The 22,534-nt window shown below is 24.6% G+C and overlaps 1 protein-coding gene across 8 annotated transcripts in view; it reads left to right on the plus strand.

Moving 5' to 3' along the window:
- Positions 1–22,534, plus strand: part of LOC132919340 (basement membrane-specific heparan sulfate proteoglycan core protein) — a 154,363-nt gene that overhangs the window by 59,987 nt on the left and 71,842 nt on the right. For all 8 annotated transcript variants that reach the window (XM_060980885.1, XM_060980884.1, XM_060980887.1 and 5 more), the window contains exons 3-8: positions 21–244; positions 2,437–2,891; positions 5,407–5,566; positions 5,788–5,957; positions 6,663–6,824; positions 12,509–12,628. In XM_060980885.1, coding sequence (XP_060836868.1) covers positions 21–244; positions 2,437–2,891; positions 5,407–5,566; positions 5,788–5,957; positions 6,663–6,824; positions 12,509–12,628 — 1,291 coding nt within the window. The remainder of the gene's footprint in view (positions 1–20; positions 245–2,436; positions 2,892–5,406; positions 5,567–5,787; positions 5,958–6,662; positions 6,825–12,508; positions 12,629–22,534) is intronic.

Consider the following 22,534-nt stretch of genomic DNA (forward strand, 5'->3'; position numbering starts at 1 on the left):
ATGTTCATTTGATTTTACAGACGGATAATGATTTGGTGTTTGAAGATGATCGAACATCAAGTAACATTTTGGATAGTTTAAACCCACCTAATCAATCGGTATCCAAATTGCTAAGCTTTGTACATGGATCAGTGAAGCGGATGAAACGATCGTTTTGGTCAATTTTAGGAGAAGAAGAAACAACTGAAAAAACTTCTACTGAATCTATATCATCATCTAGTGTTGATACCAATATATTATCAAGGTAAAGAAATAATAATTGCTTGATTATAATGATTATATTAATTATTATTATTTATTATATCATACGAGTACGGAGTAATCATAATGTAACTAATTAATAAATATTATTACGAGTTACAATAATAACTACTTATATACTTGTGAATTATTATAGACGATTTATCTATGTTTATTTAATATATTATGGAGTTAATTATATTATTTTTAATAATAGAATTACTTATCGATTTCCTAATGAGCATATTTTTTGTTGTTATTATAATTTATAATATTATTATTTTATTACTTTTTAAAATAATACATTCTAATGATTTATTTTTAATATATTTAGGTATTATACTTACTATTTGTTCACTAACATCAGCAATGATCATTATTTTATATTTTCTGATTCATTCATACTAGTTAAATAATCATAGATATAAAAAATGCGTGAATAGAGAGAAAAATTGTCTATTAAGTGATATATAGTTGAATTTAATAAACATATAATAAAGTATTTAAAGTTTTTAGAAAATCAGTATGGAAGTTTCTTTGATATTTTTCGGTTAAAAATAAACTAATGTTTATACATTTCATTTGACTAGAAAACCCAATTTTCGAAATAATCATATTCATGAGATTAAACAAACTAGACTTAGGGCTGAAAAGAGTATATAAACTAGTTAAAGTAATTGCAACTATTCTAAGTACGATCATTGGACAGAACATTTTCAGTCTTAAAAATAATAAAAACATATTATAGGTTTACTCATAGTCAAGATAGACTAACTTATATCAGAATAATATTAATTGAAAAATATGTATTAGAAGATTTAAAAATGAGCTCTGAATTTTATGATAAAATAATAGAAAAGTTTGTTGAAAAAGGAAGAATAATTGACTTATTTATATATTAAAAAAATGTGAAGGTAATTTATTTTAGTCAAACGAGTTAGTCAGCTGTTAATTAAAATTATTAAAGTACTGTATAAAGTATTAAATTACAGTCTTGTTAATAAATAAATACAAATTCGTGTATTATTTATTAATAATAAATTAAATAGAACTTTAATACATTATGATAAATGAGCATTCCCATACATCGGGGTCAAAATTTGCCATTGGTATTTATTATATACAAAAAAATTAAGTATAAAAAGACTATTGTAATAAATATTACTTAATAACTAAAATTTTACTACCATAATTAAATAAAGTAGATTCGAAGTTCAAATAACGGATATTCATCTAAGTTCATTTCTCTAGCAATATTGCTGTGAAAATAAGTAACTAATTATACAGTTGTATATACAGTATACTTATAAAATAATTACCTACATATATCTTAATTTCAACTTGATAGTTAAATAATTATCTAATTATAGTTTTATTATTAATTATATAATTAATTTAGCACTTAGATAAGATTGCGATGTTCTTATGATACATTTAATATTTTAAAATAACACACTAAGCAATGCGTTTATTATAGTTATACGTTTTTTACTTTGTTAATAAAATATTGATATAAATAATAGTTATTATATCACACTAATATTATACACTACATCTGTGGTGCTAAATTGCCTATAGCTCACGCCGTTTAATATTAAAAAAAAATTACAATGCACATAGGTATGTAATAATAAATGATAAATTAAATCTACACGTAATATGTGTGCGTTTATTTCAATGGTTTATTTTATTTACATTATGTATTGCTCGTTTCTAAATTAATATGTCTACTAGTTCAACAACTTTATGTAAAAATATAAAAAAATCTTTAAATTTTTCTAACGTATTAAGTTTGTAATTTATTCATTCAAAAAATATATCTACATAATTTTGGACCAATATTAATACTTACATTATGTACTAGTTTAATATAAATGATTCAGTTAAACACTGTTGTTTAATATTTAGATAAAAAAATAAAAAGTATTTTTTTATTTATGAATTTAAATGAGATGGTTTTAAATATTTTTTGCGACAATATTTTAAATTGTATTTATTTATTATTATTTTTTGAGGGGGGAAGTGTATTTTTTTGAGCTATTAAATACTTATTTTATTTAATTTTTATATTCTTTTTAGTAATTGTATGTGTTTTTATTACATGTTTTTTTTTTTTACTGAAGTTTCAGTTATTGTGTATATTAGTAAATTGTTCCACTAATTTCGATAGTAATAAATAGCTCGTTTTTGCTATAGGGTGACGAGAACGACGCAGGAAGAAGTAGATACAACGATTTCAATGACAGTAGCAGATAGTGGACCAAATCGTGGAGATATATCATCGCTCGATGACGATGAAGACAACGATCTGACGTCGGGCGATGGTAATCATTCGGGTGATGGACCAGACATAGATGATCATTATACGACGAACAAACCACGGCTAGTTGAAGTACAACTAGTACAAGATGATCTATTCTCTAGAGATAATGTGAATAGCTTTAATTTAACTATTAATATTCCAACCAACTCTGTTACTGTCGATTCTACCACTACTACAAGCACCGCCGCTACTACTGTTACAACGACAACAACAACAGAGACCACAGCTACCCAACCATCCACAGTCACTCAAACGTCCACGACTACTGAGTCCCCAACGAGCGCGGCGCCGCTATCACCATCTCAATTATTTGTCGAACAAGGCACAAGTAATACTATTATACTATTATTTTATTTTTACACGCGTATCTTATGAGTCATAAGTTAGAGTAGATCACGTCATATTCGCTATACGGGGTAATTTATAAAAAAATATTTTTTTAATATTTTTTTAATAATGTGAAAACTGTCATAACTCATATGGTGCCCATATCATAAACAGTCGTTAATAAACTCCATTAATTATATTTTGTATGAGTGAGAACGTGAACATCTGTCGTACGAATACTTATCATCTTTCATCGACAATATTTTTTTTATTTATAATACAACTATATGATTAAGTAAAACAAAATAGTAAAACATAAAGATTTCAAATAAGCCGTATAAGTACTTGTGTGGATAAAAAAAAATAGTAATATTTAAGTATAAAATAATATTTTAAATTAATAATATGGTATATCGCATTTAATATAAGAATATAATTCCAGTGCATTTTATTAGTTATTACTCACTATTATACTAATGAATAACTTACCTTTTAAGAAAATTATAACTGTTTCATACTTTTACTAAATAGATTATCGAAACTATCAACAACTTAAGTTAAAAATATTCTTACCATTACAAATTACAAATAAGTATTGAATACTTACTTATATTTTAATAGTAAATAAAAATATTTTTTTTTCTAATAATTGAATAAATATTTTACCAATTTTAAAAAGATTTGATTACGAAAAACCACAAATGGTTTTTATTTTAATGAATATCGTTTTAAAATTGACTGAAAATATTTTAAATTTAATAAATTATAAGTAAATTAATATAGCAGCTGTAATCCAATTTTTCTCAAAATCAGATTTTTTTACATTAAAAATAAAACCAAATATATTATACAAATTACTTTATTTATAATGATATTCAAAGATTTAATTATATTTTATACCTATATATATATATATACGTATATGAGTATGACGGTGGCGTATTTAAGATTTTGTCTTGGGGGGAGATATACGTTGGCAAATATATAATTTCCTTGACAGGGTGGTGGGGTACACTTATCATCATCACTGTTTAACAAAAATGTTAATATTATCAATAAGTATTTACATATAAATAAATAAATCTGTATTTTTTGTTTTGAAGATTTATTATTCATAGTTTATGAATCATAGGTAACTAATTTTTTATAAAATTTATAAAACCATAATAATACAATATGTAGTACCTATCGATAAATACACAAATTTATATGTAGGACGAAAACATTAAAAAATAGTGTACCAGCCAGTGCTCCGAGTTTAAGAGTTTCAGGGCCTCAATGCAGCTACTAAAGAAGTGCCTTTTTTGGTACTTAGCCGGAAGCCTAGGCCCCGGGAAGGTAAAGGTTGCTAGGCAGCTACCTAGTTAGTAGTTCGCCTAGGTGTAAGTTAGTCACTGGCACTAGTGCAAATGTTCGATTATAATGAGTAGTGAATTATTATGCTAGATTAAAAATAAAATATTGCAATAATAAAATATAAAAATAAGTAATAACTTGTATTTTAGTATTTAAGTTTAGTTATTATTTCATTTAATTAATGGAATTCATTGTTTAGAATGCCCAATTATATATTAATATATGTTCCCTCGCCCTGAAATATGTTTTGAAATAGCAACCAAATGCTTATTATTAAAAGCATGATTTAGCCGGATCGTTATTGACGATAATTACGATTGACGACATTTTACGATTTACGATACAAATTGTTTTTAATCATATATAATATACATATTTAGCAGGAAGTTATGTATGGACTATCAACCATAATATTTTCTAGTTTTTAATGTATCAATATTTATTACCTATTATACCTAATAAAGTGTAGCGTTTTTAATAATTTTATTCTGTATTTCTGTAGTATACGTACGAAATTAGTGTAACCTATCAGTAAAAAAAAAATATTAAGGGGAGATCTATTCCCCATATCACCCCTTAAATACGCCACTAGAGTATGAAACTGTGATGTTAAGAACTTATATTTTAATACTAGGTAGGTATATATTTATTTGGATTAATTTAGAATTACATCACATCTTCTGAAGAGATATAATAATTGTTCATGATAGTAGCAGAAACGTATTTACAAGTATAATAATAGTGCCTATTTTAAATTTAAACTTAATGACAGAATTCTGATAAAATCAATAATTCATTTTATTATTAATGGTAATTCGTGAACGTTTATCTATTAACACAAAAATAGTACGTATCATATTCATTAGCATTTTAATGTATAATGAGTCAGTTAATTTAAATTTAAGTTAATAATAAAATACACAATTATTATGTTATCTATACAATAGTTATTATTTTTTTATATGCCTACATAAATATTGATAAGGGTTCTATTTGGCAATACTACAATCACAATCTTTATTGTAAAACGTGTTCTGTAGTAGGTGTTTGTTATAATATTATAATAGCTTATTTTTATCTTTATAATAAAGAAATGTATGTCGATTAAATAAATTTCTCCACTTACTATAAATTAATAAAAAACCATTTTGTTTTTACAGTTATTTTTAGGGTACATTTAACAATCATGGAGCCATATACTAAAGACTATGCTAATATGAGAAGCGAAGCTTTTGAATGGCTGGCCAATAATATAACTCTATCACTGAATGAAGCATTAAAACAATATGGAACTTACTCACCAAGAGTAGTAGCAATCCAGTAAGAATCTAACTACCAACATACTTATCTACTTAAAAATTAAAATTTATAACATGGCTTATGATATATAATATCCTCCAAACATATTATGAGCTCATAATTTGTATGTTATTAAATTTAACTAATCATAATGACCATCAAATAGAAGATTTTATGAATTTACATATGTTTTAATCAATAAGTAAATTAAAGAAATCTGGTTTGTTACTATTTTGTTTTAGGCCAAGTAGCGACGAGTTTTTTGTAAGAGCAACCGTTGACATTGAATCCGAAGGACGTGAATCTAAAGAAACATTAGAAAATCAGCTCCGTTATTTCATATCAAACTCTAGAGATTTTAATCCAAGCAGCCCGCTTACTGTTATCGATAAAGGATTCGATATCATACAAGGTAAATAGACGCATATGTCATCAGTCGATGAACCTGACGTTATATTCTATTGGCAAAGGGTTATTTTATGTAATAAATTTACAGGCATTGTAGGAGATCTGCTGTTTGGAAATTAAGAGTATTATTATTTATATAATATGATATCTATTATAATAATTAATAGTCTGGTAGAACTTTGTTCACGAGTCGTATATATTCTTTGAAAATCACTTAGTGTTGGTTCATATTATAATCACAAAAAAAAAAATTCCGATTTTAATAATATTTTTAATGTTTTAAATATTTGTATACTTAGATTCAAAATATAATATTACATATTATATAATATAATGGTACATATACTAATTAATAATTATACAAACTTAAAACGCAAGTGCTTAAAATAAAATTCTAATACAAATAGTAGTCCATTTAATAAAATTAAAATTTTTGTGATTAGATATTTCCAATATTTCTATACAATTAAATTCAAGATATTCGCTCCACATTTGACAGTAGTTTATTCTACTATGTAATCATCCTGCACGTACTCGTAAATGTATTATTATAATATTTATTTTGCTTGAGAATGTAAAATATTTTGTTGAACAGTTTAAATTGTACATTTAAAGTATAAACCTATTATTTATTTTATAAAGTAGATTTTTCTGTAGTTAATCACTATGTTTATACACATTTATATATATATATTTTTTACAACTAAAGCATATGCTGGTCTCACCGCTACTTGTCAATCGAGTGAAATGCTTTGTGTAGTCACCAACACTTGTTTACCACCTGAATCTCGATGCAATGGCACGACTGAATGCCCAGACGGAACTGACGAACAAATGTGTCCGATTGTTACAAGACTTCTTATACCTCACAGTAAGTGCCTTAGGAAATAACAGTTGTGTCGACTTTTTTGGATACTTTTTTGTGCATAACAAAATAAGTGTTTTTTATCTTTAATACATTGGTAGTTAAATTAATTATTCGAAATATTATACAAATATCAACTATATATAAATCACGGGGACTGAAGTAAACTTTTATAGAGTTACTAAGTAAATAGTATTAATATATTATACGGAAAAAAATCTGAGAAAGTTATTAATAAGTTATAAATCATAATGTATCTAAATTAATAACATAGTTTTTTTTTTTTTATTTAAATCAAAAAGATTACTGGACCTCACTGAGAGAAGTCGTGTGGAGGCCCAGGGTTATCTAAGTATACAATATTCTTAATAATATATTACATATCTGAAATATAAGACATAATAAATAGAAATACAATAAAATAACATGATATTTGATTATACAATATTTTAAATTTTAAATTTTACACATATTATATTCATATTGGAGCCAAAGGGAAATATGCTTTTTAAAAGAAGGTAAAGGCATATTAATAATATGCCTTTATTATTTGCCTAAATAATAGTTAGGTATGCTATTATATGAAGGGCTGCGTACGAGTTGATTCCCGGGTACCTGTTTACCTGCACCGACACCGTTGAGTTGATTCCCGGGTCATTAGAGGGTACGTACGAGTTGATTCCCTATTGTTGTATTAATTATCAATAGATTGCACGAGTAAAGAGTTTACGACCGTAAATAATTCCTTAAAAAGAAAAGCTGTTGAACAATCTGAAACTTATATTAAATGCAGAAGTAATGGAACTAAAAAATCTAAAAAACATCAAGAAAAACAAATTTTTTTAAGAGAAGAGATGTCACGGTATACTGGTAATCTCATTACCAGATACCAATTTATAAAAACAACGTGTTACAAATTTTTACCAAATTAATAATTTTTTTTATATTTTTTTACCTAGTTACTACCAAATGTTTTTAATAATAATTTTTTACCTAATTACAACTAAATATAATTCAATAAATAATAAATAAATTAAAATTAAATGATTTTCTAAAAAAACTAAAAAAACAACATTTTTGAGAAACTTGTCACTTGTCAGCCAACCTCCTCGTGGTGTTTCTTGGGTTATGCTAATAGGCTGAATATCTTAATAAATATTGAATAAAATATATAATGACCTGGGAATCAACTCGTACGTACCTCTTGAGGACCCGGGAATCAACTCGTACGTACCTCTTAAGGACCCGGGAATCAACTAATACATGAAAAAGGTCTCGGGAATCAACTCACCTACACCGATATGAAGAATATTATAAATTGTCGAAAAATATATTCTGAATTCTGATAGTTATTATTAATTATTATTATATTATATACAAGGCCATATTCAGAACAAATTTTCGGTGGAGAGGGTGTGGGGTTGAGCCCCTAAACCCCCAGATACGGCCTTGATTAAATGTTAGATTACATTATTTTAAATTAACTAACTATATTTTGAATACAATTAATATAATATAATATTAGGTGGGCATGTATTATTTGTGTAAAAGGTAAGGTATAACATATAGGTACTTAAGTATCAAGTATACGAAAAAAAATACTTCATATTTTCATCAAGATTTTTATTCATATTGATATACAAAAATGTTTGCTGTTAAACTAAGACTTCTACTTTTGACTAACTAAGTAAAGTATCGTATTGTTTTAAAATATATATTGAAATTATGGTGTATTTATAACCGTGCATGACCACATTACTCAAACTTATTTTGTAGTTTATAAATGCACTATTTTGTAATATTACACAGCTAAGACATTTTTCTATTATGCACAAAATTATACTGCACATACTATAAGCTATATTTTATTCAAATTTTAATATTAATATTTGCGGGTTTGTATATTAAACAAAACATATAAATTACATATTTTTTCAAATATACCTAGATAATATATTTTGAATAAGTAGGTACCAATAAGCTAAAATATTTTAGTAATCAAGAACATAATAACTCTATTGGTTTATGCATCTCTATATAAAAACGAAGTATGATTTATTGATTTTACAATGGTTACAATTTTTTAATCGTTCTTCATCACATTTTGAAGCAGAAAAATACTTAAATCTTCTTTATCGAAAGTGATTTCTGGTAGCAAATTTAATATAGTTGGTACTTGGCAGGGATGAAGAAAGGTTAATAAAATAAAAACACTACTTTTTTAATAACCAAGAAAAATTAAAAAAGAACAGGAATATATATGCAACAGCAGTTTTTGACCAAATCTATTTTCAAATAACACGATTATAGTTAATGCAAAGGTATCTTTAAAGTATAGCCCTAGTACATATATATAGCTCTTTGAATATATATAATTTGTGTTAACATTTTAACATTTTTGAAAAAATTCATATTTTATAATTTTGTATGACACGCTGTCAACATTAAAATAAACAAAATTCACTCAATTTTTCAACAATCGACATAAATACTAAACGTCAACGTACCATTATTCCGTCGTTTATAATCTATGTCCTGCTCGTGCATCTTTATCAAATATGGTACATGATTAAATTAAATTTACTATTTTTTATCGTTGACATTAAATCGTATAATTACTTATATTACCCCTGATATCATTTTTTTTTATCGTAATTTAATATAAATATATCTCGTGGATTTTAAACAACAAATCGAACTCAAAATTGAATTACAGTGTTCTAAAGGCAGAAATTTCTAGAGTGCTTTTCCATTAATGGATTTAGGCATACTGCCAATATTTCACGTAAGTTGGTTGTAATATTTCCATAAAGTATTGTGATTTAATTTATTTTATTTGAACATAAGGTAACACTGCCAAAGATGATAATTAAAATAGCTATTAAAAAATTTATCAAATTAAATAATGAAAATATTTATTTTTGTTCTTAATGAGAAATTTGATCAAACCGTGGTTTTGCAATTTATTCCTTGTCGTATCAACTGCTATAAAAATATGTAAAAAAAATAAAATTGTTTGCATAATAAATATAAAAAAAACTATAATTCAAATTTAAATCTGTATTTACATATCACTTTCTTATTAATTAATTAATTAACTTACATAGAGTAAAAACTAATGAGAGTTTGTACTATTATTACATGAACTATAATTTTAATAAGCAAAATGTAATCTTAGATTGTATCATATACCTGTATATTATCTTGTTCATTTGAAACAAATCGTATTATTTTATTTATCATTTACTATGCACTGTATAATGAGGACTGGTTATAATGTGTATCAATAAATACGAAAGTGCATGCAAAAAAGGTCAGACGTCAAGTGTTGTCAATAAATCAGTTCATGGTCTATTGATTCACGTGATCCGAGGATTTCTGTTGTAAAACCACTTTCCTCGAGACCCGGTAAATTTGATTAGAGGGTTTGATATAATACCAACTACAGGGTACTAAATCACAAGGTGAATCAATGGATTAATTATAAAACCTATATGAGAATGAGAATGTTTTACGTTATAGAGTATCTATCTTGTAAACTACTAACCTATAGTAATTCAACCAACATTTTACGATAACTTATGCCTATTATAGGATAAATTATTTTTACGACTGTTATTTGAAACATTTATATTAAAAAAGAGTTAGTACTGTGCTATTATTTTGCATTAGATTATATAGCGAAAATCCGGTTTGAAATAATATAAAGAGGTACATCATGTATACGAGTTCATTAATGTATTTTTAATATGTATTCCATTCTATTGCGTTAAAATTAACTTAAGATATAAATATTCTATTTATTTTTACTTTTTAGTATTGGTAAAATCACGTTTATTAGTTTTAAAATAAAATTGTAATAGTTTCTACCATTAAGTTACATAAATATATTATAAAATATGCATTAGATATATATTGTGTAACACGTATTCTTCATCACTCATTTGTATATTTTAAAAACTCTTTATTATTAAGGAAAATTAATTTATGTTATTTGTTCAATATAGTAATATTAATAATTACATTTCCTATATATTCTCTATAAAATGTACCTATGCAATTATTGATGATGAATAAATTTAAAATTTAAACTCAAATGACTTATAATTTTTGTATTATAAAATTATTTTTGATTTTGTTGTTGTTGTTTTAATAGTTGGATTTAGATTTGTTTAAAAAGTTCAAATTGTTTTGATTACCTATCATAAAAAAGCTAAAATTATTTACTTTGATATTGTAATAGAGATAAACTGATCCTAATCTCTCACCTAAATAAAATCCATACTTAATAAGAAAACCAAATTTAAAAAGATAGGTAAGTGGGTACCATTTTATTGTACATAATGTGCCGAGTGTATCACTATTATGGAAGTGTAAAATTCAAATTAAATTTTTTCTTTTTGATATTAATGTCATTTATTTTACTTTTATTATTACTGTAGATTGATTTTTTTTTCCCGAAAATATTGCATTTATTATAGGTATTACAACTATTTAACTACAACTAAGACAGTAAAACAATAAAAACAAAATCTTATAGTATAAAAAGATAATATCTTAGAATAAATTAAAAATATCATTGCATATAGTAAAATTTATAATAATATAATATTATACGTAAATGTTATAAGTTTTCACGAATAATATATTTTAAAATTATAACAAAATAATTAATATAGTTGATTATCGTTTAAATAAGTATTTTAGTTTAAATTTTAACTTAAAATGCATATAATTAAAAATTGTTTTTGTATATTTCAGTATGAACCACATATTATGAGGAAAAATGCGTTCATTTTTCAAACTTAGATATAAAAATTGAAGATTTCATAAGTCTTTTACTACAGGACGACAAATCTTATACTCTACAATACGTGTAGTTTATAATTTTTGTGATTTTAATAAATGTTGTTAAAATTTGAACTTTATATACATACTTTTAAAAATAAAGTTTAGTATTTTTAATATTTTGATATAAATATAAAAACAACTTAAATGGGATCTTTTATTAAATATTCAAAATTTTAACACATATCGACATTTAAAAAAATATATTAGAAATAGAAAACGATAATATAAACATTTCGTCAAAATTTCAAGTATCATCTACGAATTTTTTGTTTTCGAGTTACATAAAAAAAAAAATAAAATTCATTTTGTCGAAAATTGGATTTGTGTAAAAATTCCAGTTTTTCCGTAATTTTTTTTTTTACTTTTTAAAAGTACTAACTAGATTTAATTTGCTATTCAAAACCACGATAAAAGTTGAAAATTAAAGCATTTTATCGACTATTTATTATGCACACATACATACACAAAAAAAACACATCGTTGTAAAATCAAAACATTTATCACTTCACTCAGAATCTAAAATTATGTGAATTACGAGTACATATAAAATAGTTAATTTAATCGTTTGTAATAATTTCTATAGGTATTTTAATTAAGACGCAATATAATAAAATTATATACTCTTTGATTCTTATAATGTTATATTCAAAATAAATAATAATGCATAAGTTTTAATTTATAAATTATTTAATTGGTCATTGGAAAATTAAAATAATATATAATTTTTATTATAACTAAGAACTACACTGTACATGTCAAGTATCAACAAAATATTTTATCAATATATTATACATATTTAAGTATTACTGTATACGATAATTGATTTGTTTTTATTTCAGTTTGCGGAGTTGATGAATTTCAATGTGACGATACTACATGTATTCCAAATTCAAAAAGATGCAATGGTCTTAGTGAATGCTTGGATCAAACTGACGAGCGAGATTGTCCATTAACTCCCGGTAAGACAATTTTGATTTCATTCGCTTAATACTTGTTTTATAGTAATTAGTTTATTATAACAAATTATGACTTATGACAATTGAGATTAAAAAAAAAAGGTAGGCAAGTGAATACCGCTCTGCTATATATTAGGTGTCAATTTAAATTTTATATGGGTGTGTTAAATCTGAATTAAATGATCTATCATTGTACACGAAAAACTATTTTGAGTGGAGACGTTCTTTCAGCCTACAAATATCACTAAATATATTTCATGAAATATTTTAGATGTAATATATTTGACTTTTAGTATTACGACAGGTTAATATAATTTTTTCCTAAAATATTGTGTTTATAATATTATTTATTTAGTATGATTATTATTATTTTAGGTATTTACCATATTATGTCAACTTAAATAACATGCCTCTGTAAATATCGTAAAACGGTAAAAAAAGATTCATAGTATAAGTAATAATAAGTTAATATATACGTAATACATTTTCAGTTCTTACTAATAATATTTTTAAATTATAACAAAATAATTAATATCGTTATTTATCGTTTAAATAAGTAATTTTGTTCAAATTTTAACTTAAAATGCCTATAAAAAATTATTGTTTTTGTATATTAGTTTAAAATTTTAAAAATTAGCTAATTGGTAAAAGTATCAAATAGAACCACTTTACAACCAGAAACTACCAGGTGAAAAAAAATATATGATCGCTCCGCTCAGAAACTAATAGATCAAAAAAAATAATACATAATGTTTTATGCTGTATACCTATATACAAATTTAACAGCAAACAATTTTTGTTTATTCTGGGGATTTTAAATGTTATGTTAATATTATTCGTGTAAAAATACCAGTTAATTGATCAAGAATAATTTCGTATTAACATTTAGATGTCCAAAAAGATTTGATTACATTTTTACAATACGTAAGAAATAACTAATAACGTGGAACTCAAAAACATTGATTGTTACATAATAATATGATGATATTATTATAGTACTATTATTATTTATTATTATAAATATCTTTATTTTAAGTGTGATTTGTGTGTGTATAAGTTAAGTATACACTATATAATTTTTTAGAATATATTTAAATTACCAACACCGGTTCAACAACAGGGTAGGCAAATCTTAAATATTTATAAGTTATAAATATACAAAACCACATGATAGCACAAGGTTGTTGAATAATCTCAAAGATTCGGTAATATACATCAAATAATATTAGTATGAAACTATGAAAGTGAATAATTAAAATATTGTCAAGTATTTGTCATTAGATTATGTTTATATTCCATTTAAGATGTTTAGGAATATACTAGTTCTCATCTACGTTATATATATACTACTTAGTATTATTATTTATAATTATAGTGATTATAGTGATTTTTTAGATAGTAAAATTTAATTTAATACTACAGGTTGTCCTAAAAATATTTATTGGAGTATAATTTAACAAGATTACCTCCAACTCTTTAAAATAATATTATATAAATTCATGAAACACTACTTGTGTGCTATATTATAAGTTATACATTTATAATCAATAGAATTTAATAATTTATACATTATATGAATCATTCTTTAATAATGAATTTTAAGCCATGCACTATTCTGTATTATTTTACAAACATCCAAGACAACATTATAATCTAAATTAGTACTCAAGATGTTCAATGACATTTCTAAAAATCTCAACGACCTCATCTATTAATTTCATGAATCCAATTAGATTACTTTAAATGCACATTATTGCTTACATAGAATCATTTTATAAGACGACGTAAATTTAAAAAAAAAAATAATAAAAATAGCTCTCTTCAGAATTTAAAAACAACTGGCGAGATTTATCGCGCCCATTGCATGTAATTACCATTATTATTTCATAGATCTTCTTTCTTGCTGCACTATAATAATAGATTATTTACTTTTTATTTGGCCGATGGTGTCCGCTGGTTCTTTTCTATAGACAGGTAGCCAACGGCGGAAATTAATATGCTCATAATAATACCCGTATAGCCGTATAGAATCATAGGTGCATGTTATACACACACGTACGCACCACACTTATAGTTAAGAGTATATATATATTAAATGTAAGTAGGTTTATATCATGTTCATTTTAATAGCAACTCTAAAGTTATTATTTAATTTCGTGATGTCATGAACGCCAACGTTTTCCGCCCGCAACCAATGTGTTCTTATCTAATAGACGTTCACAGTTTACACATATACATACAGTCACACACGCGACATACGTTGTGGTTCACAAAAAGACGTGTTATTAAATTATTAGCACGTTTGCTTAAAGAATGAGTCGATATTATATTATCGTAGGTGTTTTTTTATGTACACGATACACTATACAGTGTATGCCCATACTGTATTAAATAATAATCATTTATCAGTAATGAATTACCAATTAATAAAACAGTATTGTAGGTACCTAAAGAGCAGCGTGGTTAATTTATTAAAATTAGTTTTAAATACGATATTAGTTATTGGAAAATTGTAATTAACCGAAATTCGATATTATATATTTTATAATCTAAACATTAAGCAGATTTCTTATTACTGTGTGAATTGCAAAATATAGGTATAGGTACTATTATTCTATAATATAATAAATTATACGATTGACCAGTTACTGGTATTTATCAACTAGGGTCTAGAGGTAAAGGAAAATTACATTTATTGTTAAATAAAAACATATTGTGTTCAAACTTAAAATTAAACCCCGTCATATTCGAATTACAAGTAAATTTCCATAACTTATAAAAAAAAGTTTTGGCTGATGTATGGTGTACTTATCTAGAACCTGATATTGTTTAAATCAATATATCTGTACATTTAAATACTTAAAATAAAATTATATACTTATTTTTTTGTGTTTAATTTAATAATTCGAATAAAAGTATAATTACAATCTGTAATATTATTATTAGGGCTAGGATTTATATACAGCAGTATGTTTTTTTAACGACTTCTAATTATTATTTTTGTCAGTAATGTCCACGAATCACCTCATAATGAGTTAAATGGTGGTTTATTTTGCATATTTTTTACATATTTTGAATAAAATTAATATTATTACATATTTCGACTATAAAAATGCGACAAATATATGTTTCATGGTAATTATTATATACAATGAGTAAATTTGGTAGCTTAACTAAGATTACAACAACATGAATTAATGTAAGGAGGGGGAGACCTACCCGTGTGAAAAACCTCTGACTTAGGGGATGGAAGACTTTAGTTTAGTTAATACAGGTCAAGGTTCAAGTATGGACATATAAAACAACTAGATAATCGACTTCATAATAATATTGAAGTCGGCAGCCATATGCTAACAGGGAAATGTTTATAAAATTCTGATATTATACAAAACTATGAGGAGAAATTTATTATTTGTATTATTATCGGTGTATAGGTATATTATCTATTGAGTTATTTTGTAAACATTGCCCTGTTGGCATATGATCTTACGACTTAAACTTTCCTATGAGAATGTAATATGCAGTTTGCCATCTTTGGTTTATATGTCTATGGGTTCCAAAGATCTCGATACCAATGTATTTTTAGTCGAAGTAAGGGGTAAAATTATATTTAAGTATGATATTATGACTAATTAGTAAATTCATATATTTTTTTTCAATATTTATAATATTATAAATAACATTATTTAATAAAATAGAAAATTTAATTCAACTACTTTGCCAAAAACTTAAAAATTATCTATTCAATAAATCATATTATTTACAAATTCGTGTGTATTTCAGCGAATTTTTTAAAATATTTCCTGCCAAACCGAAAACATAATAATTATATTTATATACAATAATATAATGTAATGTATATACAATTTTAGATATACACAGACAAAGACTATAGCTTATTTCACGGATAATTGAATGTAAAAAAAAGTAATGGGAATAAACTGTGACTAAAAATGGTTAAAGAAAAATCTGGCAGAATAGTACTCTAAATAAATTAGTAAAATATTTTTTAATTTTAAACACGTAAATTTTGACAAACTTTCCCTTTACTAAAAATCGTATTCTCTGTTCACATACAATAATGAGATTCTCAGACTAAGTATATTATTTGTCAATGAACGATTGTTGGTTGTCCTTGCAGGTCCATTGCTCCTATACACAACCGAATTTTAATATATTGGTGGGACTACATACGTATATAAATATATTTAATACAATGCTTATTTGAATAAATTGTTTAGAATTATTTTCCATATTCAAAATAAACAGAGAGTTACAAACAATTCATCCACGATTGGAAGAACAATGTTGTTTAACTAATATAATTTATTAGCGTCGATATTCAAACTAAAAATATATTATTATTTTGCATTGCAAATATCTTATATACACAAATAAATGCTAATGTAAAAATGGCACATTTTTAAGTTCTGTTTAAATGGCCAAAATTCTTTTTGTTTTTGACAACTGACAAGTAATCGTTTAGTAAAATATTTCAATTTTTGTAAAAAAAAATGTTGGCACACATATAACGATTTTATAAATTAAATTATTTTTATTTGATGAATGTATGAAATAAATTAGAAAAATACACATGTTTATATTATAAACTTATTATCATCTATAATATGCAAGTATATAATAACATAGCTAAATCGAGTAGAATCAGTATGATAAATCACAATACACTAAATGATTAGAATATCCAAAATTAATTTATCAAACATTGATACATTTTTAATTTACCTATACGACATTAACAACAAATTAAAATGTTTGATCTACAAATATAACTTAAAAATGTATAACACATTACTATAAATTATAAAATATAAAATACTAGAATATAATACAATATATTATTAGTAAGACAATGTAATTTGAACATGATTCTATTTTATCGATATATTTTTACTATTGCCTTATAAATTATAAAATAACTGAATATATTTGAAAAAAATTAAATATTGTTATAACTAATAGACTCAACACCTGTTCTATGTCTTTATAATGAAATATATAATTGTTATCTTATAGTGTTTAAATGGTTAGTATATAGTTAATGAAATTTAAAATTTATAAATGATAAAAAGTACCTGGGTACCTACCTATATTAAAAAACAAGAAATACTTGGTTTTTTATCAGTGTAATAAAAAAAACTTATATATCTCATAAAATATTTCAAACGCTAGTAATAATAATAATTTATATCGTTATATTTAAATTCAAACAGTAATTTTGAACTAACGATTTACTTTGATTGTAACTTATTGACTTATTAAAAGCAAACTCATCAACGACAGTTTTTAATTATTCGTGAAATGTTAATGTATAATAATTAAACATCCTATAAATACGATATTGGACATAAGTTTGGTGGTAAATGAGTCTATTTTTATTGAAAATATAAATTTCCGTTTAATTGGCCTGAATTACCTCGTATGTATAGTTTGACAGATATGATAAATTGTTCTAATTACAAATTTTGAAATGATGGTTTTAAGTAACGCCGTTCATTGATATAATTTGTAAGCTAATATAATACATGATGTTAATTTTAATCATTTATATCAATGAATTTAAAATCTATTATTCGTAAATTATAAATGTCCATAATATTTATTCAGCATTAGACATTAAAATTAAAAATCAAAAAATATATTTATTTAAACACATACAGTTTCTATATGAAAAATCCTAAGAATAGAATAAAATATGTATAACAAATACACTGATTGCTTGTAATAAAACAAACCATGACATCATCATTCACCAGTTTGAATGTTTTACACTTTAGATATTATTAATGTTCGAAAAAATCCTTGAAAATGCATTTAAAAAATAAAAAAAACATAAAACATTCATTGAAATTAAACTGTCTCGTAAAAAATATAAACTTTAGATTTTCAGCTGAGCGTGGAGCCTATTGATAATTGTTTCTTTCTGAAAGAATTTTTTTTTCTTTGGTTAAATGTTCTAAATATACTGAATGTAATACTTGGTGATTACGTTATATACTTATATACAACTAAAATAAGTGAAAAAATAGATATTTCCAAATTTAGATATTTTATAAATCTCGTGTTACTAAATGTACAAAAATATTTAGGTACATATGTAATCAATACATACGATTTTTTTTTTTAATATTTTCAATTTGATTTGTAACCTGTCATCGATGCGTAGGTATTGATTAAAAGTCTTGATGCAATGACAATAAATTAATGTGTGATATAATTCTCGAAATATAGTTCTAATTACATTAGGTCACATATTCGTGTTGTTTTCTTGCTGTTATTTAAAAATAAATTTAATCATTTTTTTTATACGCCCACAAAATTTAAAAACATCAAATGAAAAATGCATCATCATCAATCTAAAGTCATTTTAAAATAATTACAAAAATGTTATCAAAATTGATAGGTATGTTGAATGATATCTAGGTTGGAAAAATATTACAGTTACGCACTTTAGCGTCACAGGGACTGAGTGATAATATTACGCGTTGGCCAAATTTTTAACCGAATTTTTCTATATTTAAAATGATTATATAATAATATTATACATGGTCTCTCGGTTGTTTAAATAAATAAAATGTACGAGTGGGTGATTTGATGGAAAAACGAATCATTTTGAGGTTTTTAATTTTATTGAAAATTGTTTGTCGTTCTTAAAAATTTTATTTTGAATTTTATAACCACGATGAGTTAATGCACAAAAAAAATATTTTTGACAGTGATGAAGGAAATTCACTTTGTGTTTAGTTGTCGTCTTCGTTATTGTTTATTTATTTTAAAACGTTTTTTACCAATATAAAATTAAATCATGGAAAGTCGGCCGTCGACTCAAAATAAAATAAATTTTATCTACTGAAATTTTACAAATAGAATGGCGATAAAAATAAAACAAATTATGTTAAGACTATAAAGATATAGTCAATCATTAAATTTTTTATGAGCTCAATAAATTAGACTAGACAGATATTATAACACTACATGTGTTATTGTGTTATATTGTTTTTTAATTCAACTAAATCATTTCTTTGAATTCATAAATTAATTTTTTTATAATATGTTCAGCGTATTTTATAAACACTAAACTAAAGTGATTTCGTTTTGTTAACAGTTTCTAAAAATCTTAATTCTTCAAATCTAAATTAAAACATTGAAAAATTTACTAATTAGGGAACTTTCCAGATGCGTTCAAAGAGACATTATTTTTATACTTAAATTTTTAGTATTATGATAATAGTATGAAATAAAATAATTTAACACGTGACGTAAATATCTAATAGCTTTCAATGTACACGAGAAAAGCTTAAAATTTATATAATATACAGTTTCAAATTTTAAGTAACCAATAAATTTGATAATTCGTTTTTTACGGATGTGATCCAATTTCAAAAACAAAAATAACGATTTAACGAGGTACTTACATTTTTGAGTTTTTAAAATAACCAGTAGCGTAAGTAGTGGCATTATTGAATAAAACCAATTTTACGACACCCTGGGGGGATTATATTACAAAAGGTGTTGCAATAAAATATGTTATAATGTTAATAAATACAACGGTTTATGGTAAATGCTTTGCATCTAAACATAATAATATTAATTAATCCCTCGTGAAGGTGGTACATATAGGACGAGTTTGCACCTTTCGGCAGTATAATTTCAGTGATTATAAATGTTAAAATAAGCTTATACGTACAATAAGTTTCTCAACCGAAGTAGCCGGAAGCTATTACACGTTAAAGTTATGTATTGAATCAATGTTTCGCTTTCGATTATACGTGTAATGTGCATCCTGGATTTGACGTGAAGCCAAATTCCCAGGCAAAAAGCAATCCATGATGGTTGCGGCAGCGACGCGTGTGGGTGTTTTATATGAGATGAAACTTCTTTTCTCCTCCAACCTATCATTTGCACTATCACGCCACGCCGTAAACCTACGTCCAACCGGTAGTATAGTGATTTATTTCGAAATAAAATGTTTACAAACAATTTATAATGTGCTCTATAATGCAGTCTTCTTGTTACGGCCTGCAAGTTGGACACATTGCAAGTACGTGATTTAACGACGGCCGTACGTCTTGTACGTGATTAACCCTAATCTTAAATATGAAATGTGATCGGTATTTAATACTGCAGTATTTTACTAAATATAATATTTTGTCTTTGGCGTTATTTAAATTCAAAACAATTATAGGTATGTGTGATTTATTTAAAATTTTAATTTATCAAAAGATTGTATTATAACGTTTCATTGAATTAAATTCCAGGCAATTAATACAAATAGGTACAATTTATTACGAAAATTCATATATTTCTTAAATTTCCAGTTACACGAATTAATTTGAATTATTGAACCAGCGGAAATGAAGGGGGATAAAAGTTAGTGATAATTCACTCAAATCACTTCTAAAATAAAATAATATCAATTCTTTATTGCTTTTTTTTTATCAAAAGGTATTGAAACACAGCAATTTTTGAATAATTTACAAAGTAATATAATATATTCTATTGGTTTTTTTTAAATATTTTTTGTTCTTTAATAAAATTAACTATTTAAAAAAAAATACCGTTAAGCAAAACCGTAAAATATAATACTTATCCAACTATGGCGTGGTGTCGGTTAATAATATATATTCATTGTAATAAGACAAATGATAATTATTAATTAGTATAAAAAATCTCTTGGTTTGAGAGACGGAAATACTCATAAAAAATGTATACATTTTTTTAAGCTCATTACAAAAACAATATTATATCTTTCAGTAATTTCAGTAAAACTGCATAGAATAAATAGTTATTAAAGTATTTTTTATTTGCTCCCATAAATAATAAATTATGCAAAAGATCATGATTCAGAACATTCAATGAGTTAGTATAGTTATAAAATATTAATTAATTTGATATTTTTAAACGATTTAGGTTTGTTATTAAATAAATTACAATGCTTATATTTAAAAAAAAAATACTTAATTAATTTTAAATTAATAACTTAGTACAATACGCTCAATAAATTACATACATCATTAACGAAGTAAGCTATGTATACGAATACTTAAAATATTTTAGGTCACATATGTATAGGTATAAAATATTATGTACACACACTACACACACACAACAGTGGCAACCCTAGACTAATTATTAGGTTATTGGAAGGGGGTATTAGAAAGGGTATTTAAATTTCTGGATAAAATACTATTAATTATTATGAAGTGAGAAGAGTGGATATCTCTTTAGTCGTAATGCTCTTGACATCCAAATAAGTTGTACCTATAAATATACATTTTATATTTAATATATCTTATCGTATAGTCACTATAAAAATATGTTTAATAAAATTTTTTAAATGTGCCTGCTATTTATTGTACAATTTGTCAATATGTTGATTTGTTTCATTTAAACACAAACTAAATAATTTATTACTCTTGGAACAGTGATAAATTTGTATACGTATACGATTAAAATATTAAATGCAACATTACCATAGATTTTCCATGTATCCCTGTTCGCATAATATACATTAAACGTTGGTTGTTTTATAAATGTATTAATTGTGTTTATACATCTATGTTAAATGTATTATGCTACTGCCGCCAAAGTCACGAGTATAACATCAGTATGAAATTAAACCCACGTAAAATCTAATATATTATTTATTGCACAAAAATTTTTTTATACCAAGTACTATGGTTATCTTGATGACATCATTCCTATTCCAATATGAATCTTTCTATATTATATTCTAGATAGACGATTAATTCAAAAATGAATGAAGACAATAAACAAATCATACATTTGAAATATGTTATATTGTTATGTCACTATGATGACTGGTCATTGAATAAGTTAAGCACAATGCTGTGCAGTCGTTTGTTAAAATATTTCACTGGCGATAAA

Source organism: Rhopalosiphum padi, chromosome 2 (assembly GCF_020882245.1).
Source record: "Rhopalosiphum padi isolate XX-2018 chromosome 2, ASM2088224v1, whole genome shotgun sequence".
Taxonomy (NCBI): Eukaryota; Metazoa; Arthropoda; class Insecta; order Hemiptera; family Aphididae; genus Rhopalosiphum; species Rhopalosiphum padi.